Source organism: Chiloscyllium plagiosum, unplaced genomic scaffold, assembly GCF_037043375.1.
Source record: "Chiloscyllium plagiosum isolate Xiang-an unplaced genomic scaffold, Cpla_swu_hap1 HiC_scaffold_27, whole genome shotgun sequence".
Lineage (NCBI taxonomy): Eukaryota > Metazoa > Chordata > Chondrichthyes > Orectolobiformes > Hemiscylliidae > Chiloscyllium > Chiloscyllium plagiosum.
The window spans coordinates 29,896,309-29,920,868 of NW_028270165.1; the positions used below are offsets into that span (position 1 = coordinate 29,896,309).

The 24,560-nt window shown below is 42.4% G+C and overlaps 1 protein-coding gene across 1 annotated transcript; it reads right to left on the minus strand.

Moving 5' to 3' along the window:
• Positions 1-4,005: 4,005 nt before the first annotated feature.
• Positions 4,006-22,930, minus strand: LOC148143506 (putative G protein-coupled receptor 139). The gene is made up of 5 exons (XM_087975221.1): positions 22,861-22,930; positions 20,366-21,256; positions 14,543-14,619; positions 4,746-4,841; positions 4,006-4,155 (listed from the first exon to the last, which is right to left on the minus strand). The coding sequence occupies exons 1-5, from the start codon at positions 22,928-22,930 to the stop codon at positions 4,006-4,008; spliced, it is 1,284 nt and encodes a 427-aa protein (XP_087831347.1).
• Positions 22,931-24,560: the final 1,630 nt, after the last annotated feature.

Sequence of the window (24,560 nt, forward strand, 5' to 3'; positions counted from 1 at the left end):
TTCTGACGAATGGCCTCTGCCAGCGGCTCTATCACCAACATAAACAACAACGGTGAGAGAAGGCAGCTTTGCCGACCAACCCTACTAATCCTAAAATTCCCAGACTTCACTCAGCTGGTGATGACTGCAGCCAGAGGGAGGTGATATAAAACCTCCACCCACCTAGCAAAGACTCCACACAGCCCAAACTGTTCTCAGACATAAAAAAGATACGGCCATTCCACCCGGTCAAATGCTTGCTCTGCCTCTAGGAAAATCACCAACTCCTGAATCGATCGTTGCTGACAAACTTGGACCATATCCAGCAACCTTCTAATATTATTAGAGGACCTACGGCCCCTTTTAAAGCCTGTCTGGTCCTCTTTGATAATATGGGGCAACACCCTTTCCAATCTCAGCGCCAGGATCTTAGACAGAATCTTCAAATCTGAATTTAATAGAGAAATGGGCCAGTTTGAGGCACGATCCTCAGGTACCTTCCCCATCTTAAGAATTAAGGAAGTATTAGCTTCGTAAAAAGATGGTGGTAGACATTCATGCATGTAGGAGTGATTGTACGTCTCCAACATCGGCTCTGACAGAATACCTATAAACTCCTTATAAACATCACCCGGGAGACCATCAGAGCCAAGCGGTTTCCCAGTCTGACGTTGCCTAGCTGCCTCCTGTATTTCCTGAACTTTCAAGGGGACATTAAGGAGAGAGGCCTGTTCCAAGGTTACCCCTGGGGGGTCCAGGTTCTTAAGAAAAGATCTCCATTTAACCGTCCTGATTTCGCAACCTTCAGACCAATACAATTCAGAGTAAAAGTTCCGAAAAGCCTCATTAATCTTTTTAGCATCGTATGTAAGGACCCCGGCACTATCTCTGATTGCAGTAATGGATTAGGGAGCACGCTTTTTCCTAGTCAGGTACGCTAAATACTTCCCTGGCCTATCTCTATATTCGAACAGTCTCTGTCGAGCAAAATCAGGTTCTTCCTTTGCGTTTTGCATCAGTATTGAATTCAAGGCGGCCCGGAGGACCGTTATCCACTGTAGCTTAGTCACCAAAAGCCACGCGAAATGTGCCGCCTTGGCGGCTTTCAACCGTGTCTCAAGTAGACGCTGCTGTTCCTCCTTCTGTCGTTTCCAGCTAGCCGAATAGGAAATAGCTAACCACCTAGCAAAGGCCTTAGCAGTTCCCACAGCACAGATGGACTACTAGTCGTTGATAGTCAAGAATTCCTGAAACTCCTTCAAAAAGTATTCCACAAATTTGGAATCCTGAAGGAGAAAAGGGTGCAAATGCCAATGCCGCAAACCTAGCCCATACTCTTGGCCTTAAGCTCCAAATATACTGCCCCATGATCAGAAATAGATATGCCCAATTTTACAACCCATAATCAAATCCAGAATTGCCGTGGGAGCCAGAAAGAGGTCAGTCCTCGTGTGACATTTATGTGTGCTCGGAAACAAGATGAAATCCCTGCAGGTAGGGTGAAGACATCTCCACATATCCACCAGCCCCATAAGACTTATCCTCGCATAAGTCAACCACCTGCTTGGCCTGCGAAGAAATAGTTAGGGGCCCACAAGGCATCCTGTCCACTGTTGGATCCAAAAGAAAATTACAATCCCCTCCTATAATAATGTGCCATGTTCCAAAAGCACTCAACTTAGAGAAAGCACTAATCAAACATTTGAGGGGATGCACTGGAGGACAGTAGACGTTTAAAATGCCATCTTCCTCCCCATGTATCAGGGCTTTAAGTATCACAAACCGTCCCTGCTCATCTTTCACCTGCTCTCATAATGTGAACGGCAGAGTTTTATGGATAAGTACCCCCACTCCCATTACTTTTAGTAGTAAAGGTGGCACAGTGGTTAGCACTGCTGCCTCACAGTACCAGAGACCTGGGTTCAATTCCCGACTCAGGCGACTGACTGTGTGGAGCTTGCACATTCTCCCCGTGTCTGTGTGGGTTTCCTCCGGGTGCTCCGGTTTCCTCCCACAATCCAAAGATGTGCAGGTTAGGTGAATTGGCCATGCTAAATTGCCCTAGTGTTAGGTAAAAGGGGTAAATGTAGTGGAATGGGTAGGTTGCGCTTCGGCAGGTCGCTGTGGACTTGTTGGGCCGAAGGGCCTGGTTCCACACTGTAAGTAATCTAATCTAAAAACAAATACCCGGTCATAACCGCCCTGTTGTAATTTCATGTGTTCACCATCATCAAGATGGGTTTCCTGCAACAAAGCGATATCAACCCTTTCCCTCTTCAGGCTAGAAAGCACTTTTTTTCCTTTTGATAGACAAATGACTTGCCTTAATGTTCCGGGTGCAACATTTAATAAGCCACTTAGCCACGTCCCCTTTCAGAGACCCTTGAAACCCTCGGAGGAAGAACCTTGCTTACAAAGCGCCCATAATAAATTAATAAAGACTCAGATAATCGAAAAACTATACATACAAAAACTACTCTATCATAACTTTAAAGAACTATTATTATCAAAAATCTACAAAGGAAACTAACTATAAAATCTTGAATAGAAGACGCTTCCCCCTGCCCATAGGAGGCACTCACCCTACCCATCCCCTCCTTCACAGCTCCTTCAAACCCGGACTGTGGCCCAACCTTAGGCCAGAAAACAAAACAAGGAGATGATTCTTAAATCAACAGAATAAAGACAAAGTCAGGATGAGCCCTCCACCCATTCCTGGATCCATATCATCCCTACCTGTGACTAAAAGGGAAACAGAAAAAGCACAAAAAAAGGGGAGAGACAAGAAAGAACATTCACAAAAATTTCCATCAGAAAATCCAGTTATTAAAAGAAACAGGAACAACGTATTCCAAGGTCTTTCCCCCCCCTTTCCAAAAAGGAAATTGTTACGGAGCAAGAAAGGGATTTAAAAAAGGAAGAGAAAACTTAGGGAAAGATAGAAAAGAGAACGAAAATTAAGGCCAATCCATCTATTTTAAAGTGTCTACAAAGTTTTTAGCCTTATCCGCCAAGTCAAATGTATAAACTGAGCCCTCGTGGCTGAAATGAAGCAGTGCAGAGTATTTCAGGGAGTACTGGATGCCCAGGTTCCTCAGCCACTTTTTACCTAAATCGAAGGAATTCCTCTTTCGAATTACAGCTGCAGAGAAACCCTGGAAAAACATGATTTTTGACCCCTTATACAGCAGTGCCTGTGGATCCTTACCCAGGGATCTGGAAGATTTTATGACTTTTTGCTTGACCTGAAATGAATGGAAGTGCACTAGGTCCGAGCGGGGGCGCTGCACCTGGGCCTGACGAGTGCACTGTAATCTGATAAACCCTTTCAATCTGTAGCCTGCTGGGCTTGATGTGTACGCCCAAAACCTTCGGCAGCCAGCTTTGAAAGAAGCAAACTGGCTGCTCACCTTCCGGGAGCTCGACAATTTGGAGATTTATCCCCCGACCTCGATTTTCGAGGTCGTCGATATGGTCTCGCAAGGCCCGTGCCTCTCGCTCCAGCACCTAGATCCGACTGGATGAGGACTCCAGCACAGCTTCCGAGGCCTTACTTCAACCCTCCATCTCCTCCAGCCTCTCCCCGAGGCTCTGGATATCCTGCTCATGCTTCTGCAGCATGGATGCAATAGTTTGGACCTGGGCACGTATCTCCCCACGGATCTCCTCAATCGCAGCCCCAACTTTCAAGGTAAGTCTCTCCATCGCCGCAGCCAATTCCTTTGAGTCTGTTGGGTCTCCGGGGGGTTCAGGAGAGGCTGCTGCCTCTGCTGTCTCTGGTGTCGTAGGTGCTGCAGGGGGGTGTCCTCTTTGCTGTTGTTTGCTTGTTCCTTTTCCCTTTCGCATCCTTCCCACTCCCAAATATTAACAAATATGTGATCTGTAAGGACTTAATCTAATAATTCCACCACATAAGTTGGCCAGGGATGGCAAAGAAAAACCCACCAGTATGCCTTGGCTGTTAGGCAGAGCTCTCCACAGTAGTTCTACAGAATCGCCGCCATCTTGCCGAGTCAACAGCCATCTCTAATGTCTTGCACAATTAGGCTTGGCTGATCCTGTAGCAGTGGTTAATACAGCTTTCAGACTGTCAAATGCCTTCTGGCGGTCTGCTGTTTTCTGAAACTTCTTGCCTTTCTTGAGCAACTTATTGGCTGGAGCAGCCAAGCTGCCAACCTTTGGTACACGTTTTCGATGAAATCCACTCAATCTCAGGAATTATTGTACTCATCGCTTTGTCCATGGTATGGGAAACTCCCCAATTACTTTTGTTTTTGCATCCCGTGGGGCCTTTAATAATATCCAACAAAGTGGCCAAAGAAAGTGACTTTGGCGTTGATAAATTCACTTTTAACCAGATTTATCATCAAGCCTGCCTTCCGAAGTTGATCGAACAAGTCGGATAAATATTGTAAATGTTCTTTCCCTGTGCGATAAAAGTCACTATGTCATCGATATATACAACGCAGTTGGGTCGACCGGCAATTAACCTGTTGGTTAGTCTCTGAAATTTGGCTAGCGCATTTCTCATACCAAATGGCATGACTTCAAATCGATACTGTCCATTCAGTGTTACAAAAGCCAAAACTGCCTTCGATCTTTATGACAAAGTACCTGCCAGTATCCTCTGAGCAAACTCCCACTCAGATGTATAAGCTGCTTGTCCCACTTTCTGAATACAATCTTCCAAACGAGGAATCAGATATATACATCAATCTTTTTAACTGCATTTAATTTGCAACAGTTCACACATAACCCTTTGGTACCATCTGGTTTGACTTCTTTACGATTGCTGAGCTGCAGTCACTATAATTCGCTTCGACTATGTCTTCTTGGAGCATGCGTCCAGTGTCCTTGTGAACCTGCGTCAATTTTAAAGAGTTATGACAAATAAATGTTGCTTAATAGGAACAGCATTTTCTGGATCTACACCATGTATAATTAGGTTAGTACTTCCCAGAGTATTTCCACACATCTCCCGATGTGATAGTTATCACTCTTTCAGGGCATTTCAATTTTCCTCTGGAAAGTAACTCAATAATTTACCCCAAGCTTTGACAACTTTCTCATTGTCCAATTTAACTTGAGGAGTGTCTAATTCAGAATCCCCTGAACTTGGTTTTTCCTTGTTTGTAAGCAATAATACAGTCTTCTTTGGCTTTCATTCCCTATCAAAATACCATTTGAGCACATTAACGTGAGAATTGTTCTGTCTGGAGTACTTTCAAATAGCTCACCTCACTCAATTTCCTTTCGAATTGATAAAGTTCACTAAACCTTGTTTTTAAAGGTACATCTTTCACGAGAAATAACACTAACACCTTCTCCCCAACAACAAAATTGCGACTTTTTGATTTCTTGTCTGCTTCCTGTCTCATAGTGTGCTATGATACTTTTAAATGCAGTCAAGCCAACATTCCCGCTCCATTCCTTAAAGTTTGACACGTAGTCCAAATACGTGATCTCTGAATTATGACTTACCCATTTCTCCTTAGTCAGTATTAGCGGTGATCTCACTTTATGTCCATAAACTAATTGAAATGGACAGAATTTGGTCGACTCATTTCGTGAAACTCTGACCGCAAAAAAAAAGCACAAACGAAATTCCCTAGTCCTATTCATCGAGATCGTCTTGACTATAAACCCTCAACATGATTTTTAATGTCTGATGCAACATTTCCAGCACTCCCTGTGACTCTGGATGGTATGCAGTAGATTGGAACTGTTTTATTCTTAAGATGCCCATAATCTTCCTTGAATAATTACGCTGTGAAGTTGCACCCTTGATCTGACTGTATCTCTGTCAGTAGTCCTATGTCGCGAAAATTTTGAGCAATCATCTACAGTCCTTTTCCCTGTTTTATTACGATTCTGGAAATATAGTGGACACATCTATTATTATAAACAAATACTGACTGTCACGTTTGGGTTGAGGAAGGGGTTTTCTGCAATTAATTAAGACTCTTGTAAAATGTTCCTCAAATGCAGGAATAGATATTAAATATATGGGTTTTATCATTGACCGTGGTTTTCCAATTACCTAACATATATGACATATCAGGCAAAATTCAACAATTTCATTATGCAGTCCAGGTCTATAAAAATGACTTTTGTATTTTATCTTGAGTTTTTCTTACTCCTAAATAACCGCCAGAGGTAGCTCACGCGCCACTCGCAACAGCTACTTTCTTCAACCCCGAGAATAAGACTTGATGAACTTCTGCTCATCTGAAATGCCTGAGTATGTGATGATCTCCATTTCCTCATTAAGACGTCATTCTACGATAATAATATTCAGGGATACAATCGTATTCTTTTTCTGTGAATGCCTTTTGATACAATGGCTTAAAATTTTCACTTTCCTCCTGTAACTCATTTAATTTAACTGAGCTAAAGATGTCTGCATTTCCATTTATCGGCTTCGAGCGTGTCTCAACCTATATAATGGGAAGTGCCATTTCTGAGTGGCTGGCAGGGCTGCCTCACAACACCAAAGGCGTGGGTTCGATTCAACACTCAGGTGAGTGTCTGTATAAAGTTTGCACATTTTTTAGTGTCTGTGCAGAATTGTTTCGATTACTTCCCAAAGTCCATTAATGTGCAGATTAGGTGGTTTGGCCATGCTGAATTGTCCATTGTAAGCAGGGATATGTAGGCTAATTATGATAGCCATGGAAATGCAGAATTCCATGGATAAGGTAGAGTTTGGGTGAGGTTCTCTTCACTGGGTCAATGTGGACTTAAATGGCCAAATAACCTGCTTCCATACTGCTTCGATGATGAGATGTCTTGGAAAAGTTTACACTGTAGAAGGAACTAGAATAACTATTTGATCCCACAGTAATTGAGATTCATCGGGTAATTGTCGTGATTCCCTTTAAAGGCCAATCTAAGAATTGTGAATTTCCACACATTCGCATCCAGGCAGGCATTTAGTTGAGCTTTTATGAGCAGCCAATTGTACACTGTAAAAAGAAAAGCCCTCCTGGCAGGGAAAATAGAGCGACAAATGATGTAAACAGCCAATCATTTGGAGAGCAGAAGAGATTTCAAAGCATGGAAAATAATTAATTGCAGCTCAAGTACAGATCTTTGCATCCAAAGATCAAGGGAAAGTTGACATTAACTGAATTTCACCTCTTCATCAATGAATTTCGAATCGATGCTATCTTATTTAGTAAAGAGGTCCAGCCTAGGATCGAGACATTGAAGGTTATTGAGAATTAAAAGTTTGCATCAAAACCAATGTCCAGCGTGCAAATTGCAGGGGTCCTCAACTATAGTTGCAAAACAGAGAGACTGTGTTTGATCTCCCAGTGTTGAGCGAAAGAGAAGCTGTCCTCTATTTCTTAGGCTTGTTAAAGAAATAATTGTAGAAATGCACATTCTTTTGTGGGAAGGGGCCAGACTGGAGCTGGTATTGGGGAATGAGCTAGACCATTTTGAGCATTACACATTGAATCTCAATTACTGTGGAATCAAACAGTCATTTTAGCTCCTTCTACGCTGTAAATTTTAGGCTGTTTGTTCCAAGACATCTCATCACAGAAGCAGTATGGAAGCAGGCCATTTGGGCATTTAAGACCACATTGATCTACTGAAGAGAACCCCACCCAAACGCAATCCTCTACCTTATCTATGTAATTCCGCATTGCCTATGGCTATTATAATCAACCTACATATCCCTGCTTACAATGGAGAATTAAGCATGGCCAAACCACCTAATCTTAACATTAATGGACTTTGGGAATAGTGACCACAATTCTGTAAGTTTTTGAGTACTCGTTGACAAAGATAAGAGTGGTCCTAAGGGAAAGGTACCAAATTAGGCCAAGACAATATACATCGAAATTAGGCAGGAGCGCGCAAATGTGGTTTGGGCATAGCTATTTGATGGAAAGTCCATATTTGATGTGTGAGAGACTTTCAAATATAGGTTGAAGATAGTGCAGGATAGGCATGTCCTGTTCAAAATAATGGATAGGACAGGCATGATTTGTGAACCATGAATGACAAGAGAAATTCTGCAACTAGCCAAAAGGAAAAGGGAAGCATACATAAGATTCAGGTAGATAAGAACAGAATGGGGCTGAAAATGTGTTGCTGGAAAAGCGCAGCAGGTCAGGCAGCATCCAAGGAACAGGAGAATCGACGTTTCGGGCATCAGCCCTTCTTCAGGAATTTTCTTCTTCAGGTTCCTGAAGAAGGGCTCAGGCCAGAAACGTCGATTCTCCTGCTCCTTGGATGCTGCCTGACCTGCTGCGCTTTTCCAGCAACACATTTTCAGCTGTGATCTCCAGCATCTGCAGTCTTCACTTTCTCCAAGAACAGAGTGGGCCTTGGAGGAATGTCGGGAGAGTAGGACCAGTCTTAAACGAGGAATCAAGCAGGTTAAAATGGGTCATGAATTATCTTCAGTGATTAAAATTTAGGAGAATCCCAATGCCTTTTTTTCTTATATACGAAGCAAGAGGGGAACTAGCGAAAGGTTGGTCCAGTAAAGCATTAGGAAGAAAGGTTGTGTCTAACCTGAGAAAATGCGTGAGATTCTCAATTATTGCTTTGCATCAGTGTTCACTGAAGAACGGAAGGTGATGAATGTTGAGATTAGAGACTGAAGTTTGTTTATCAGGAGCACGTTGACAGAAGGAAGGAAGATGTGTTGGGTAGACTAAGGGATATTAAGGTGGACAAATCCGCATGACTGGATGGGATCTATCCCAAACTGCTGAGGGTTGCGAGAGTGGAAATAGCTGGGCCTCTGACAGATTTCTTTGTAGCATTCTTAAACACAGGTGAGGTGCTAGAGGACTAGAGGATTGCTCATGTTGTCCCCCTGTACAAGAAGGATGGTAGGGATATTCCAAGTAACTACAGACCAGTGAGCCTGACGCCAGTGGTGGGAAAGTTGATGCAGAAGGTACTGGGGGATAAAATCGCTTTATGTTTGGAAAAAAATGGACTTATCAGTGATAGGAAACATGGGTTTGTGCGAGGAAGATCGTGCCTTACCAACTTAATAGAGTTCTTTGAGGATGTGACCAAGTTGATAGATGAAGGAAGGGCTGTAAATGTCATATACATGGACTTTAGTTAGGTGTTTGATAAGGTTCTCCGTGGTACACTAATGTACAAAGTGAAGTTACATGGTATGCAGGGTGTTCTAGCTAAGTGGATAAAGAACTGGTTGAGCACTAGGAGACAGAGAGCAGTAGTAGAAAGGGCTTTCTCGAAAGGGAGAAAGGAGACCACTGACGTTCAATAGGGATCAATGTTGGGGCCACTATTGTTTGTAATATGCATAAATGATCTGGAAAAAGGCATTTTTGGTTTGGTCAGTAAGTTTGCAGATGACACAAATGTTAGTGAAAAGCAGAATGCATAGGGGATTGTCAAAGAATACAGGAGAATATCGATAGACTGGAGAGTTGGGTGGAGAAGAGGCAGATGGAGTTCAATCCAGGGAAATGGAAGATGATGCATTTTGAGAAGTCTAATTCTAGAGCCAAATACACTGTAAACGGAAGAGCTTTGGGAAAAGTTGGTGAGCAGAGAGATCTGGGAGGTCTGGTCCATTATACCCTGAAGGCGGCTGTACAGGTGGGTAGAGCGGTCAAGAAGGCATACGGTATTCTTGCTTTGATTGGACGGGGTATTGGGCATAAGAGATGGCTGGACATGTTGAAATTGAACAAGACTTTGGTACAGCCGCATTTAGAATACTGTGTACAATTCTGGTCGCCACATTACCAAAAGGATGAGGACCCATTGGAGAGGGTGCAGAGAAGGTTTACAAGGATGTCGCCCGGTATGGAAGGCGTTAACCATGACGAGAGGTTGAATAGGTTAGGAATATTTTCATGAGGAAAAATGAGATTGAGGGCGACCAGATTGAGGTTTACAAAATCATGAAGCGTAGATAGGGTAGAGATAAGCATTTTTCCCAGGGTGAGGGATTCAATAACGAGAAATCATGAGTTCAAGGTGAAAGGCGAAATGTTTAAGGGGGATATACGCAGCAAGTACATTACACAGAGGTCAGTAGATACCTGAAACGTGTTGCCAGCAAACGCGGGAGAGGTAGGCACGGTAGATTCACTTAAGGAGTGTCTGGACAAATGCATGAGTATGTGGGGAGCAGAGGGATACCAATGCTTAGGAATTGGGCGATAAGTTTAGACAGTGCATTTGGATTCGCTCAGGTTTCGAGGGCCAAAGGGCATATTCCTGGGCTGTAAATTTTCTTTGTTCTTTGTTCTTTATTATTTTTCTCTTGTTTGAAATAAGGTAATTAAGGAATTTGGAAAAAATCATTGCGGTAAGTTATTATCCAGTTTCTTATGATTAGAAATAGACAACATTTCTTTGTTTTTGGGAAATCATGTCTCACAAACTTGATTGAGTTCTCTGAAGACGTAACAAAGAAGATTAATGAGGGCAGAGCGGTAGACATGTGCTATTTGGACTTCAGTAAGGCTTTCAACAAGGTTCCCAATGGTAGACTGGGTAGCAAGTCTAGATCTCATGGAATACAGGGAGAACTAGTCATTTCGACAGAGAACTGGCTCAGAGGTAAAAGACAGAGGAGTGACGGTGGAGGATTATTTTTCAAAGTGGAGGTCTGTGACCAAAGGAGTGCCACAAGAATCGCTGCTGGGTCCACTAATTTTCATAACGTATATAGATGATTTGCATGTGAACAGAGGAGTTATAGTTAGCAAGTTTTCAAATGACACCGACATTGGAGGTGTAGTGCACAGTGAAGGAAGTTACCTCAGAATGCAACGGTATATTGGTCAGATGGCCAATGGGCTAAAAAGTAGCAGGTGGAGTTTAATTTAGATGAATGTGAAGCGCTGCATTTTGCGAGAGCAAATCTTAGCAGGACATAGACGCTTAATCGAAAGATATTCGGGAGTGTTGCTGAGCAAAGAGACCTTGGAGTGCAAGTTCATAGCTCCTTGAAAGTGGAGGCGCAGCTACATAGGATAGTGAAGAAGGCTTTTCGTATGCTTTCCTTTATTGGTCAGAGTATTGAGAACAGGAGTTGGGAGGTTATGTTGCGGCTGTACAGGACATTGGTTAGGCCACTGTTGGAATATTGCGTGCAATTCTGGTCTCCTTCCTATCGCAAAGATGCTGTGAAACTTGAAAGGGTTCAGAAAAGATTAACGAGGATGTTGCCAGGGTTGGAGGATTTGAGATATAGGGAGAGGTTGAACAGGCTGGGGCTGTTTTCTCTGGAGCGTCAGAGACTGCGGGGTGACCTTACAGAGGATTATATAGTCGTGAGGCTCATCGATAGGATAATCAGACACGGTCTTTTCCCTGGGGTGGGTGAATACAGAACTAGAGGGCATAGATTTAGGGTGAGAGGGGAAAGACATAAAAGACACCCTTTTCTCTCAGAGGGTGGTACGTGTATGGAATGAGCTGCCAGAGGATGTGGTGAAGGCTAGTACAATTGCAACATTTAAAAGGCATCTGCACGTGTATTTGAATAGGAAGGGTTTGGAGGGATATGGGCCACGTGCTGGCAGGTGGGACTAGGTTCGTTGGGATCTGGTCGGCATGGAAAAGTTGAGCCGAAAGGGTTTCTGCGCTGTGCATCTTTTTGACTCTATGACTCTTTAACTTGATTTAAGTGGTACATGTCTGGGGAGGAGAATAACTGTCAAATGCATTGTAAGATCCGAAGGACTAATAACGGAGATGACTGGTAGACATCAAGAGATTATGGGAGGAATGAAGGCTGTCTATTGAGCTGTCCGTCATTGATCCTGTGTTTACAGCTTTGAATGTATAGATTAGGGGTGTAGCTAATATTGGCATCCGTGTTGCGTGGGATTATTTAAATGTGAAATGTCCAAAAGTGTTGTGCTTCGTTGGGTAACCAGAATGTCGGAGAGAGAGAGAGAGAGCCCTCTCAAATGCCAGCTGATAAAGGGCTCTGAGCAATGGTCGATTTGTTCTCCTGCACACGGGAATCAGGAGTCCACTTTGTCATTTCTCTCTAACAGTGTCTAATCTTGTCAGTGACTTTACATAAAGTGCTGCACAATCGGTGTCCATTTTCTCTTGCCCCCATTACCCTGAAATTTCACATCGGTCCGTTTTTAACCTCAAAATGGCAATCTAGTTTACTTGGACCGGACGCCTGCGTCCACGGTACCGTCTCAGCTTAAAAAAGAGTGTGATGTTGAGTCTGAAGCTATTTTAACAGCTAAGCTTTACTGTCTGAATCTCTGCAATGCGCAGTTTGTTATTACTATTGAATTTTACTCCATTCCCCTTCCCTTTGGTTTCCTGTTGGAGGAGTGTAATCACAATATCCATTAGCCCAGCTTAACCAAAATATAAAGCTTAGGTAATCATCATCTCATTGGCTGGGTCCCCTGTAAAAGAAATGTAATTTCTGATCTTATTTGCAATTTATTGTCATTTATTTTTCTTTAGTGAGCACATTACTTACATGCTAAATTTCTGCACCCCATCGGCAATTCATGCAAATCAGTGTCACTTCTAATCGTCCATCACTTCATTTAGCGCCATATCGTTTGCGGGGTTAACCACGTCAGTAAATATCCCGCTAGTTTAACCTTTCTTTCTTTATCTCTTGTTTTGTCTCATGATACCGCAAAAGCATTCTATTCCTGGAGGCTTCGGGGAGTGGTATATTTAAAAGGGTAATTGCCCCACCATCTGGTTCGAGTGCTGATGTATACATGGCCAGTCTAACCCAAAGTCTCCCAATTCTGGGACATCACGAATTACTAGAATTACGTGCTTATGGTGGCAATTTTCGTGTTTCATCCAAAGGGCTGTAACTACTTATTTTGGTATCAGCGATTATTTGGAGCTGAAATCGGTTTACATATTGTGGGGCTCACGTTATCTTCTCACCTCATATTGTCCTGCAAATCTCAGGACCATTTGGGTGTATTTGATGCGCAGGTACCTTTACCTTTTGCCAGCTTGCGGCTCCAGTGGTTTTGCCTTGGAGTCAAAACATGCGTTACATGCTTATCCATGATATTTGCAGCTACGTAGTTCAGCATTTCTACACTCTCAACCCCTTGTTTTATTCACTTGTCTTTCATTAATCCGTCTACTTCTGTTGGCTCTGGTCTTGACTAACAGTGGCTGGAGGCCACGCATCTCTCTGCCTGTCATGAAACTATAGAGGAGGCCATAGTTTTTGCTGCTATTATCAGGACATGAGGCTATTTGTCAAGACTATTTACCAAGTGTTGTAGAGGAGGCCATAGTTTTGTAGAGGAGGCCATAGTTTTTGCTGCTATTATCAGGACATGAGGCTATTTGTCAAGACTATTTAACAAGTGTTCTGATATTGCTGTACCATTTTGGTCAGCATGTCCTCCAGGGTTCTATTCATTCTCTCCTTTACTTCACTGGATTGTGGCCCAAGGTATGTTGAACTTTTGCTTAATCCCTTGTCGTGTCATGGCACTCTACATCAACTGGGCCATAAAATACTTCATCCTTGATCTGACTTATACTCGTCACGCAACCCCAGTAATTAACAACCGTTTCCAACGTAGTTGGTGGAATCTTAGTAGTGTTAGTTTGAGTGGGAAACACCTCAACACATTTGGTGATTTTATCCATTATCAGCAGGATATGCTGATGTACTCTCGTGATAAGGGGTTGTGGAAACCTAAAGTCAATTTGTAGATTTGTGCAGGGCGACTCGATTCGCCTTGTGGGTCTAAGAACTATTTCTTCACATTTCTGCTGATATTAATTGAGCAATTATTGGACAAATTCTTATGGATTGTTGCATGTCCCCTTCATTCGTGGCCACCAAAATACCTCGTTCTGCCTCTCCACAGTATTCATCCACCTTGATATCCATATATATTGTGGTAAAAATAAATCATCTGATTCCTTTCTCCCTGAGGTACGGCAAATTTCCTTCAGTACAGCCACACCTTCCTTTCTATGTATGCCCTTTTATCACTCAAGTTCCACCGATTTCTGCCCTTTCAATACTTTTTGCAAATCTTTGTCTTTTCTTTTATCTCCTGCCAAATCAATTCGAAACTATTCTTTCTCTTGCTGCGCTTCGATTCCTTCAATGTGCGCCAAACATTCTTCTTCACCAGTTACCTCATTTTTTGGCACATCGACCTCGTGATCACTTCTAACGAGTCTTCAGTTTCATTATTCCATGTTCTCGTCCTTTCACCATTTTGAAAGTATATCGCAGTAAAGGGGCGGATGGTAGGACATTTCCGTCGCTCAGTGCATATTCTGTCATGTCCCACAAAGAAGGTATTCTTTCAAATTGCTGCGCACATGCATACTATCTGAATAGATGGCAGATCCTGAGCGATATTGTACTGGGTACTCACTATATATACTACTGCTGTCAACTGAGTTGCTTGAGCACTCTTTGTCAGTTTAAGAGCTCTACTGCCAACTTCGTCTCCATGTTAATCGTCTACATTAATAACACAACCTGTTTTCCTTTCTCGATTCAGATAAGGAGCCGTCACAAATTATTTTAACATGATTTTGCATTCTCCTGTTGATCTCCTACTTCTGCCTCTATCTGTCTCCTGTCATAAATAATCACGGTGTTGTTGTCGTGGAAACTAAATTGACTCGACTCAAATGCTAGCAAGAGCAAATAAAACAATTTTACATGCCTTTGCAAAGGGACCCTCTGCACTTGACAAAATGCCTTATGCAAGGGGTCCCGAGTATCATTCACATGTTTTCTTTATAGCATACTTCGCTCAGCCTTATCTCACCTCAAGGACAATCAGCTCGGGAACAGTTCGAGCCCTTTTCCACATAAGGAATTGTTTTCCTTTTCCTTTACTGTTGAAAAATGTGTTTCTGCCCTTGAGTTTTCCCCTGACTCTGCCGAATTAGATTGTTTCCAAAACTTGCAAGGACAGGCTGTCTGTCCACAGAACTCAGCGAAGTTAGACTGTCTGCATTAAATTGACTTAGGAGGGCATTCTGTTACAGATTTCACAATAAATCTTAGCTTTGTTAATTGTCCTGTTCGCCGAGCTGGAAAGTTTTGTTGCAAACGTTTCGTCCCCTGTCTAGGTGACATCCTCAGTGCTTGGGAGCCTCCTGTGAAGCGCTTCTGTGGTGTTTCCTCCGGCATTTATAGTGGCCTGTCCCTGCCGCTTCCGGTTGTCAGTTTCAGCTGTCCGCTGTAGTGGCCGGTATATTGGGTCCAGGTCGATGTGTTTGTTGATGGAGTTTGTGGATGAGTGCCATGCTTCGAGGAATTCCCTGGCTGTTCTTTGTTTGGCTTGCCCTATAATGGTTCTCACAAACTTTGAACACCTACGGGCAAGAGACGCTAAGACAAGCCAGGAAATGGGAATCCTGCGCTAACCGCCTAAGCGCCACATACGAACAACTCCGGTTCCTGCATGAATGCCGAAAGAATCGAATCCTTCCACCAAGTGTCAGATACAGACCGCCAGTCAACAACCCACAAGCCAGAGACACAGCCAGACAGAACGGACTCAGGATGATCCAGGTAATGATGACAGACGCTCACAACCGACTTCACAGATACAGACAAGGAATTGCGCGCCAAAAGTCGTTAATTTCAAAAACCACTAATCAGGAATGGACCCGGACCATAGAACAGGCTGTCACCATAGGACAGAACAGGACTACACACCGCAAAAAAACGGCACTAAAAGAAAAAATGGCCAAACTAACACACAACAAAGTGAACACCACAACACACACCTGGGTGAAAAACCTCTCCCACAGACAGCTCACAGACACGGAAAGAACAATACTGGCCAAGGGACTCAACTACAACCACAGGGACGCCAAGACAGCAGACTTCCTAGCAGCACGAGAATGCACACTCAGGAACAATGGACTGATAGAAGAGACACAACAAACAGTGAGACAAAGTATCGTACCGCTGATAACAAGGAAAAGACAAACACATAACCTCAACACCAAGGAGAGGGAAGCACTAAAATCACTAAGAAACGGTAAGAACATAATCATACTACCAGCAGACAAAGGCAGAATGACGGTCATCCTGGACAAAGCAAAGTACATCCAAAAAGCACAACAACTACTTACAGATACCAACATTTACCAAAAGAGGGAGTTTGACCCCACCCCACAGTTCACCAATAGGATAAACAACACACTGAGGAACCTACAAAAAAACGGACAGATAACCAGGCCTGACTTAGAAAGAATGAAACCTGAAAGCAACAACACCCCCAGATTCTACGGACTACCTAAAGTGCACAAACCAGACATCCCACTAAGACCCATAGTATCACTACCAGGGACACCATCACACAAACTGGCTAAAGAACGACAGCAGAAACTGAAACACCTGATCAGCGGATCCAGACGTAGTGGGCGGCACGGTGGCACAGGGGTTAGCACTGTTGCCTCACAGCGCCAGAGACCCGGGTTCAATTCCCGCCTCAGGCGACTGACTGTGTGGAGTTTGCACGTTCTCCCCGTGTCTGCGTGGGTTTCCCCCGGGTGCTCCGGTTTCCTCCCACAGTCCAAAGATGTGCAGGTCAGGTGAATTGGCCATGCTAAATTGCCCGTAGTGTTAGGTAAGGGGTAAATGTAGGGGTACGGGTGGGTTGCGCTTCGGCGGGTCGGTGTGGACTTGTTGGGCCGAAGGGCCTGTTTCCACACTGTAAGTAATCTAATCAGACACTCTATACAATCAACACAGGAATTATTGGACATCATCAGAAATATACACATAGACAAGGAAGAAACCATGGTCTCATTCGACGTAACGGCACTGTTCACCTCTATTGACAAAGCCCTAGCCAGAGAAACATTAGCCAACCTGAAAACAGACATAACAGACAACAGGACGTTGAACCCATCAACAAAGATGGCAAACTTAAACTACTGGACATGTGCCTCACAACACACTTCACACTCCAGATATACGAACAAATCAACGGAACACCCATGGGCTCACCGATCTCGGGACTCATAGCAGAAGCAGTAATGCAAAGGTTAGAACAAACAGTCTTACCACAAATTCAACCCAAACTCTGGGTCAGATACGTTGATGACACCTTTGTAATCATTAAAAACACGGAAATAGAGAAAACACACCGGATCATCAACTCCACACTCACAGGAATCTGATTCACGAGTGAGGAAGAAAAGGACAACCAACTCCCATTCATAGACGTGAGGGTACAGAGAACACCAAACCGAGAATTCACCACTAAGGTACACAGGAAAGCCACACACACAGACCAAGTCCTGAACTATGAAAGCAACCACCCCAATACACACAAACGTAGTTGCATCAAGACACTATTCAAAAGGGCCACAACACACTGCAGCACACCAGAACGGCAAAAAGCGGAAGAGGAACACCGATACAAGGTATTCGCCAAAAACGGATACCCGGGCAATTTCATCAACAGATGCCTAAGGGAAAGACAACGGAACGAGGACATGCCGCAACCCAAAGGACTAGCCACACTACCATACATCAAGAACATCTCTGAAATGACAGCCAGACTACTGCGACCACTAGGACTTATAACAGCACACAAACCAACAGCCACACTCAGACAACAACTCACCAGAACGAAGGACCCGATACCCAGCATGAGCAAAACTAATGTAGTGTACAAAATCCCAATGCAAGGACTGCACAAAACACTATATAGGACAAACAGGAAGACAGCTAACGATCCGCATCCACGAATATCAACTAGCCACGAAATGACACGACCAGCTATCCCTAGTAGCCACACACGCAGACGACAAGCAACATGAATTTGACTGGGACAACACTACCATTATAGGGCAAGCCAAACAAAGAACAGCCATGGAATTCCTCGAAGCATGGCACTCATCCACAAACTCCATCAACAAACACATCGACCTGGACCCAATATACCGGCCACTACAGCGGACAGCTGAAACTGACAACCGGAAGCGGCAGGGACAGGCCACTATAAATGCCGGAGGAAACACCACAGAAGCGCTTCACAGGAGGCTCCCAAGCACTGAGGATGTCACCTAGACAGGGGACGAAACGTTTGCAACAAAAATTTCCAGCTCGGCGATCAGAACCACAGCAACGAGCACCCGAGCTACAAATCTTCTCACTAACTTTGTTAATTGTCCATCACCGTTGTTTTTAACAGTTTTCCCTTCTGTTTGTTTTGAAAGAAATGGTGCCTTGGGATCTTTTGTTATCACCACCTGATACTCATGGAGTGGACCCTGATAATCAATTTGTCTGCTACTACGGTCGTACATTTAGCCCTAACTGACCCCTTGATTCTCCCTTGTACTATCAATATCCATGGAGCAATTGTTTTTGGCTCATGATGCCAGCTTTAATATATGGATTCAGCAATAGTTAGTCGGTGTATGTTCCGTCAAAATTGTGAATATTTCAATCCTACAATGCAGGTAAAACGTGGTATTCTCCAGAACACTGTCAATAAGTGACTTTTGCACGCTGTGTACACCAGATTCACCGGTATAATCATGCGTGAGGCATAGATATTTGATCTTAAATGACCATGATCTTCTTGCAGAAAGACCATTGTTTTGGGGAATTAATTGCCACAATTTCCAGGGGGAAAGATTCAGTTGGTACCATTGTTGCCCATCGCTGATTATGACAAAAGACGTTTTCTTCCAAAGAGTATGACTGGTCGAGGACAGTAAACGTTCCAGGAGTAGCAAGTAACATTGAAGGGTTAACTGTTATTCGTTCTGAAAAGACGTTTTCTGATCTTCCTTGTATTTTCAGCATTTTTCGATATATTCCATTCATTGGAGGTTAGTTTCAGTGCTGATAGCGTTATTTTAGAATGGTTGCATTGGTGATGCCCAATTCTGGTTATAATGCCATACTGTATTCTAATTCAAGTATTTTCAAGTGCAGGGCTGGCAATCAAGACTGAAAAAGTTAAAAGTGCAAATATGTGAAATTATGGAATTGCAATTTCAGGTATTCACCTGAATATTCAGGTCTTTTCTTTGAGGAAATTTAAATAGTACACAGTTTAAAGGTCCCTTTGAAGCGATTCATTATAATTTTGTCCATGCTAAGACGAGTAAGGATGAGCAGTGCTAGTTGGGTGAGGCAGTAGTTATCAACTTGAACACGACAAGTTTCTAAAATTACATTGAAGTAAATGTTGAGAATTTATTTTGACAATCTGCTGTTCATTGAGAAAGGAATGCTGAAGAATCTACGGAATGATCATTTGCTGCTCTACTTACTTCCACAAAATGGCGAAATGACAACGGGTGTTCACCAAACGATCGATTGAACAACCATGCACATCCAAAAAACATCTAGCAGATCCACATTGTCAATCAGACGATAGTGATCAGACACCCTATTTCCACCTTACTCCCACTCTGGTCACCGCGGAATTAAAAATCTATTGCAATAATGTAAAGGGACAAGAATTTACACTGCTCTTTCGTTCTATTATAAATTTCTGTGAAATCTCACTGAATGACTGAGAAACAGGAATAGCATGTAGCAAGAGAGACGAAACACGCGACTGTATCACGAAATATGGTTTTAAACATTTTCTTCATGTTCCACTGACGTCAGAATAATTTGATATTCATATTTTATTGATACTGCATATCTCATTTGGAGTTATTAACTTGGTCACAGAAAGAAGAGAAAGGAGATAATGTTGCAATTTACCAACACATTAGTTCAGTCTCAACTGACGTATTTTGTACAATTTTAGAGTGCTTTGGAGAGACTTCCGCAGACATTTATGAAAATGTGTGCAAGGATTCAGAGCTTCACTTAAAAAGTAAGATGTGAGAAATTGGGACAATTTCCCTCGGAAAGGACAAGATTCAAAAGAGGTATCATAAGTGGTTGCAAAATCATATGAGGTTTAGAGAGAAATATAGAGATAAACTGAACCCAGATATGAAAAAAATACAAAATGGGAGGGCACAGATTAAATTGAACTTGCAAATGAATCAAATTCTGGAGAAGAATATATGCCTTATCACACAGCTAGTGGTCAAGTTCTCGAATGCACTTTCTGGAATACTGGAGCAGGCAAGCTCAATCAAGGCAATAGGACTGCCATAACATATTTATTCAAATAGAGTAATAGCAAGGATACTGGTAAATGGTAGGAAAATGGTACTACGTCACAACGCCCACTTGATATCACTCTGCAGTGATCGTAAACGCTATGAACACTCTTAAGAATGCACCTGTGATCACGCAGCCAAGAGAGTTTGAAAACTAAGAAAAAATATTTATTGGAAGAAGGGCTATTTGAAATTTGGGCATTTAGAGGAAACGTGTTATCATAAACTACTGGTGCAGAATTTTCCTGTTGTCATAGGTTGAGTGACTTACGTAATAACCTCAATGGATACTTCACCCCATTCATTAATTCTGCTCTGAATTTAGCCTGCACTCCAGCATAAATAAAGGGATTGATGCAAGAACTCAGAAGCTGAAGCATAAATCCATATTCCTCAAGACTGAATGTTGGTTCACCAGAATCAGAACCTGAGAAATAAGTAACATTGGCAATTCGGACATAGAGAATCGTTATCATGAATAGTAAATAGAGTAGGATGAAATTGCACGAAATGGCAAAAAGTAAAACAATGGACTTTTTCCGCTTCTCAACTTCTGGGTCATTCTGGTTCTCTCCATTGTTCTGAGCCCGAACTCTCCTGCGGGCTTTATTAGCTGCTAGAACATGTCTGACCGTCAGAGCATTGAGCAGTACAATCAGAATGAATGGGAGACAGGGGGTTAGAATGGATCGCATCCAGTCAAATGCAGCCCAGGCAGGTGACGTGTAAAATATAACTTTCACACGACAGAACCATGGCATATTTTTAATTACGTATATAGGGTCATATACAAAATAAAAGAAGGCATTTTTTATACAACTCAACGTGCACACGATTCCTATAACCCATGCAGCCACCATCTCAGTGCAATACCGTATTTTCAGCTTCTGGCATGAAATGGCCACAAATCGGTCAAACGTAAAAGTGACTGTTAACCAGGCAGAACTGTCTATAGATGCATAAATCAAGGCAGAACGTAAACTGCACAATGGAGTGATGGAAAGAAAACTTAATGGAAAATAAATACCAGCTATTCGGTTTAAGAGGACAGCAGTAAATATGACCAGAAGATCTGCCACTGCCATTGATACCAGGTAATAGGTGATACAGCAAGAGAGGCCACATGTTCTTCGAGACAGGATCACAATCACGACCAGGTTAGCTGTAATAAACAAGGGAGGCAGTTAGAGACTTCGTTGAGCTCAAAACGAAAACTGCATGGGTTCATAAACATAGCAAGGCAATACAGTAGGAATGAAGAAAATGGAAACAATACTAAATAAAAAGGTGCATAATAATAGACTGGGAAACTAAAACTAACCAATATGATATCTCTCCCTGAATGCATACGATTCATTCAAATGTGTGTAGAATACGTCATCAGTGTTCGGGAACATGTAAGCCAATTTGCTCAGAATTATTCTTAAACAGAGGTAAATAAGCATGCAATGGACATTTTAGCCGACAGTGCGAGCAAATAAAAATGTTAATTGCCAATCACGGGCACTGAAAACTTGGAGCCTTTCCGTGTGCAGTAAAATGAATCTTCTGTTGAACCATCGGAGTTCTGAGTCGAAGCAATACCCTCCTACTTGTAACTATTGATTACCCTTACCCTGCAGTAGATATTTGAAATAAAAGTATTTCACTTTCCATTTCAGAGGTGCTACCAGATATAGTTTCACACTCAACTTGGAAACATTGTTGAAGGTGGAAAGAATATAACACATTACCAGATGTTGTGAGCAGGAGAAAATCCGACTCTCAACAGTTGACAGAGTAGTGCCATCAACAGTGCAACATGCGAGAGAATTGGAATCAAACAATGAGTTTGGGAGAACGAGAATAAAGCAGCTTGCTCTGTCATCTATAGACAGTTACAATTTCACAGAGATAATCCAAAATCTTACTGTCTTGTACAACTGAAACCATAGCCATGCTGCACTGTGCCTGTTCAGGAAACTACTGTATCAAAATCAGCAAAAATACTTCAATATTCCAAAATCGCTCTCAACTGATAATTTGCAGTATCATCACTTATGTACACATTGAATAACGCCGTAACACTTCGTCGACACTCTGAGAAACTTGTGATATTAGGCACACAATGCACTGACAATTGGATGTCACATGCTAAGAAGAGTTTGTTAATTGACACTTGAATTATGTGAGCCACGGAAGAAAACAATATTTTTAAACTGACAACACCAAGATAAACCACATACAATAAGCTCATCAATAATATAATGGGATGCTAGTTATACCTTGAAAACCGATCAAAGATTCGGACGAGACCAATGGCGAGAACAGGATTATATTCGTACTGTAATAACAAGAAGAAAGCTACATACGAAAGCGGTGTGAAAAAAGAGCCCAAGTTTATCTACGTGATGGGTTGTTATTGGTAAATGAAGAAAATATGTAACTGTCAGCAAATAGCAAAACTCAAAAGACGTGTAACTATAACAGATTTGTAAGAGATGTACACTGACAAGTGGTTACATAATAATATTCAAGAAGAAAATTAAGCCACTACTACTGAGAAGTTATGTTACCATTTTGTCGATTGTGTCATCTGAAGACGAATTAGTAGCGTTGTCGTGATTTTGTATCCGGGAAGAGATTAGACAAGTAGAGCAAAGAAAACCTACCTTGACGAAAGTTAATATGCATCGTGAGAGGGAAAGGGAGATGCATTGTTGATTGAATGGTACAAAAAATGCAGTTCAGTGATGATTTGCTGAGTTACTAAGTCCAATACTTAACCTGGAATCCCGGTAACTGCAAGGATAGGATAGTAAATTGAAAACAGCAGACCCTTCGGTATTCCATGCATTTCTGCTGAAGCTCTGAGCGCATTCTGCAATTCACTGAAGATTGGTGGTAATAATAGTTAATGCCAGGCCCCAGGGGGCTAATTAGATGGTTGATTCTTTAAAACTTAGTTTGAGAATAAAATGAGTGCATCTGCTGCCTGCCAGATTTTGCTGGGTGGCACAGATTTATTTTTTTTGTTTTCAGATGGTTTAACATGGCACTAAAGTGAGCAAATAAGAGATTACATAATCATTAATGTCTCCATCTTCTCAAACGCATAATAGGCACTCTATGAGTAGTTGGATAAAACTTGATATCCATGACACAATACATTCAAAAATACTGTATTTTCCGGATGTGAGAGTATATGTACATGTTGACAGAAATGCGCTACTGTTCGCCCACGTACAGCAATAAATATTTGAAAAGGTGAATGGAAGATAGTATGGAATAATGAATGTAAAGGCTAATTATAATTATCACCAGAGAGAAATAACTAGGTAGATGAATTAACCCAAAAAGAAGCAACGACTGAAGAAGAATGACTGCTACAAATTGAAGGAAAAGAAGCGCTGGAAAAGAAAGATGGGGCCCAATTGATTTGGCAGGAGAACAAGGAAAGGATGAAGAGTTTCAAAATGTATTGGAAGGCAAGGCATCAGAGGAAATTAAGACACAAATGACAGCCATTCAGAGGAGGGTGTGGTATTTTGTGAAATTAATTTTGCAGCACGCGAGGCAGACAGGCATCGGATGATTTATTGTTACCATTTTAAATATGGATATCACCGGTGGGTGACCACTATGGAGAGGCCAAAAGAGATATGGTCATGGCAGCCAACAAAAGTACATAGCGAACATTACATTAAAAATATCCAATATCTGTCCAAAACTGACGAAGAGAAATGAGAAGAAGGGAGTGGAAGGTCCCTGATATTGTGTTTCCTCTACCCATTATCGGGGACGATATAAACATATCCTGTTCATAATAAGTTTCTTCACCAAACAGATAGAAACGTTTCCAACTCGAACGTACAGGAGTCTGGAGGTCATGTTACGGCTGGACAGGGCATTGATTAGGCCACTGTTGGAATATTGCGTGCAATTCTGGTCTCCTTCCTATTGGAAAGATGTTGTGAACCTTGAAAGGGTTCAGAAAAGATTTATAAGGATGTTGCCAGGTTTGGAGGATTTGACCTATAAGGAGAGACTGAACAGACTGAGGCTGTTTTCCCTGGACCGTCGGAGGTTGAGGGGTAACCTTATAGAGATTAACAAAAGCATGAGGGATGTCGATAGGATAAATAGACAAAGTCTTTTCCCTGGGGTCAGGGAGTCCAGAACTAAAGGGCATAGGTTTAGGTGAGTGGGGAAAGCTATAAAAGAGTCCTAAGGGGCAACGTTATCACACAGAGGATGGTAAGTGTATGGAATGAGCTGCCAGAGGAAGTGGTGGAGGCTGGTACAATTGCAACATTTAAAATGCATTTGGATGGGTATATAAATAGGAAGGGTTTGGAGGGATATGGGCCGGGTGCTGGCAGGTGGGACTAGATTGGGTTGCAATATCCGGTCGGCATGGACGGATTGGACCGAAGGGTCTCTTTCCATGCTGTACATTTGTATGATTTTATGACTCTATATCTAAT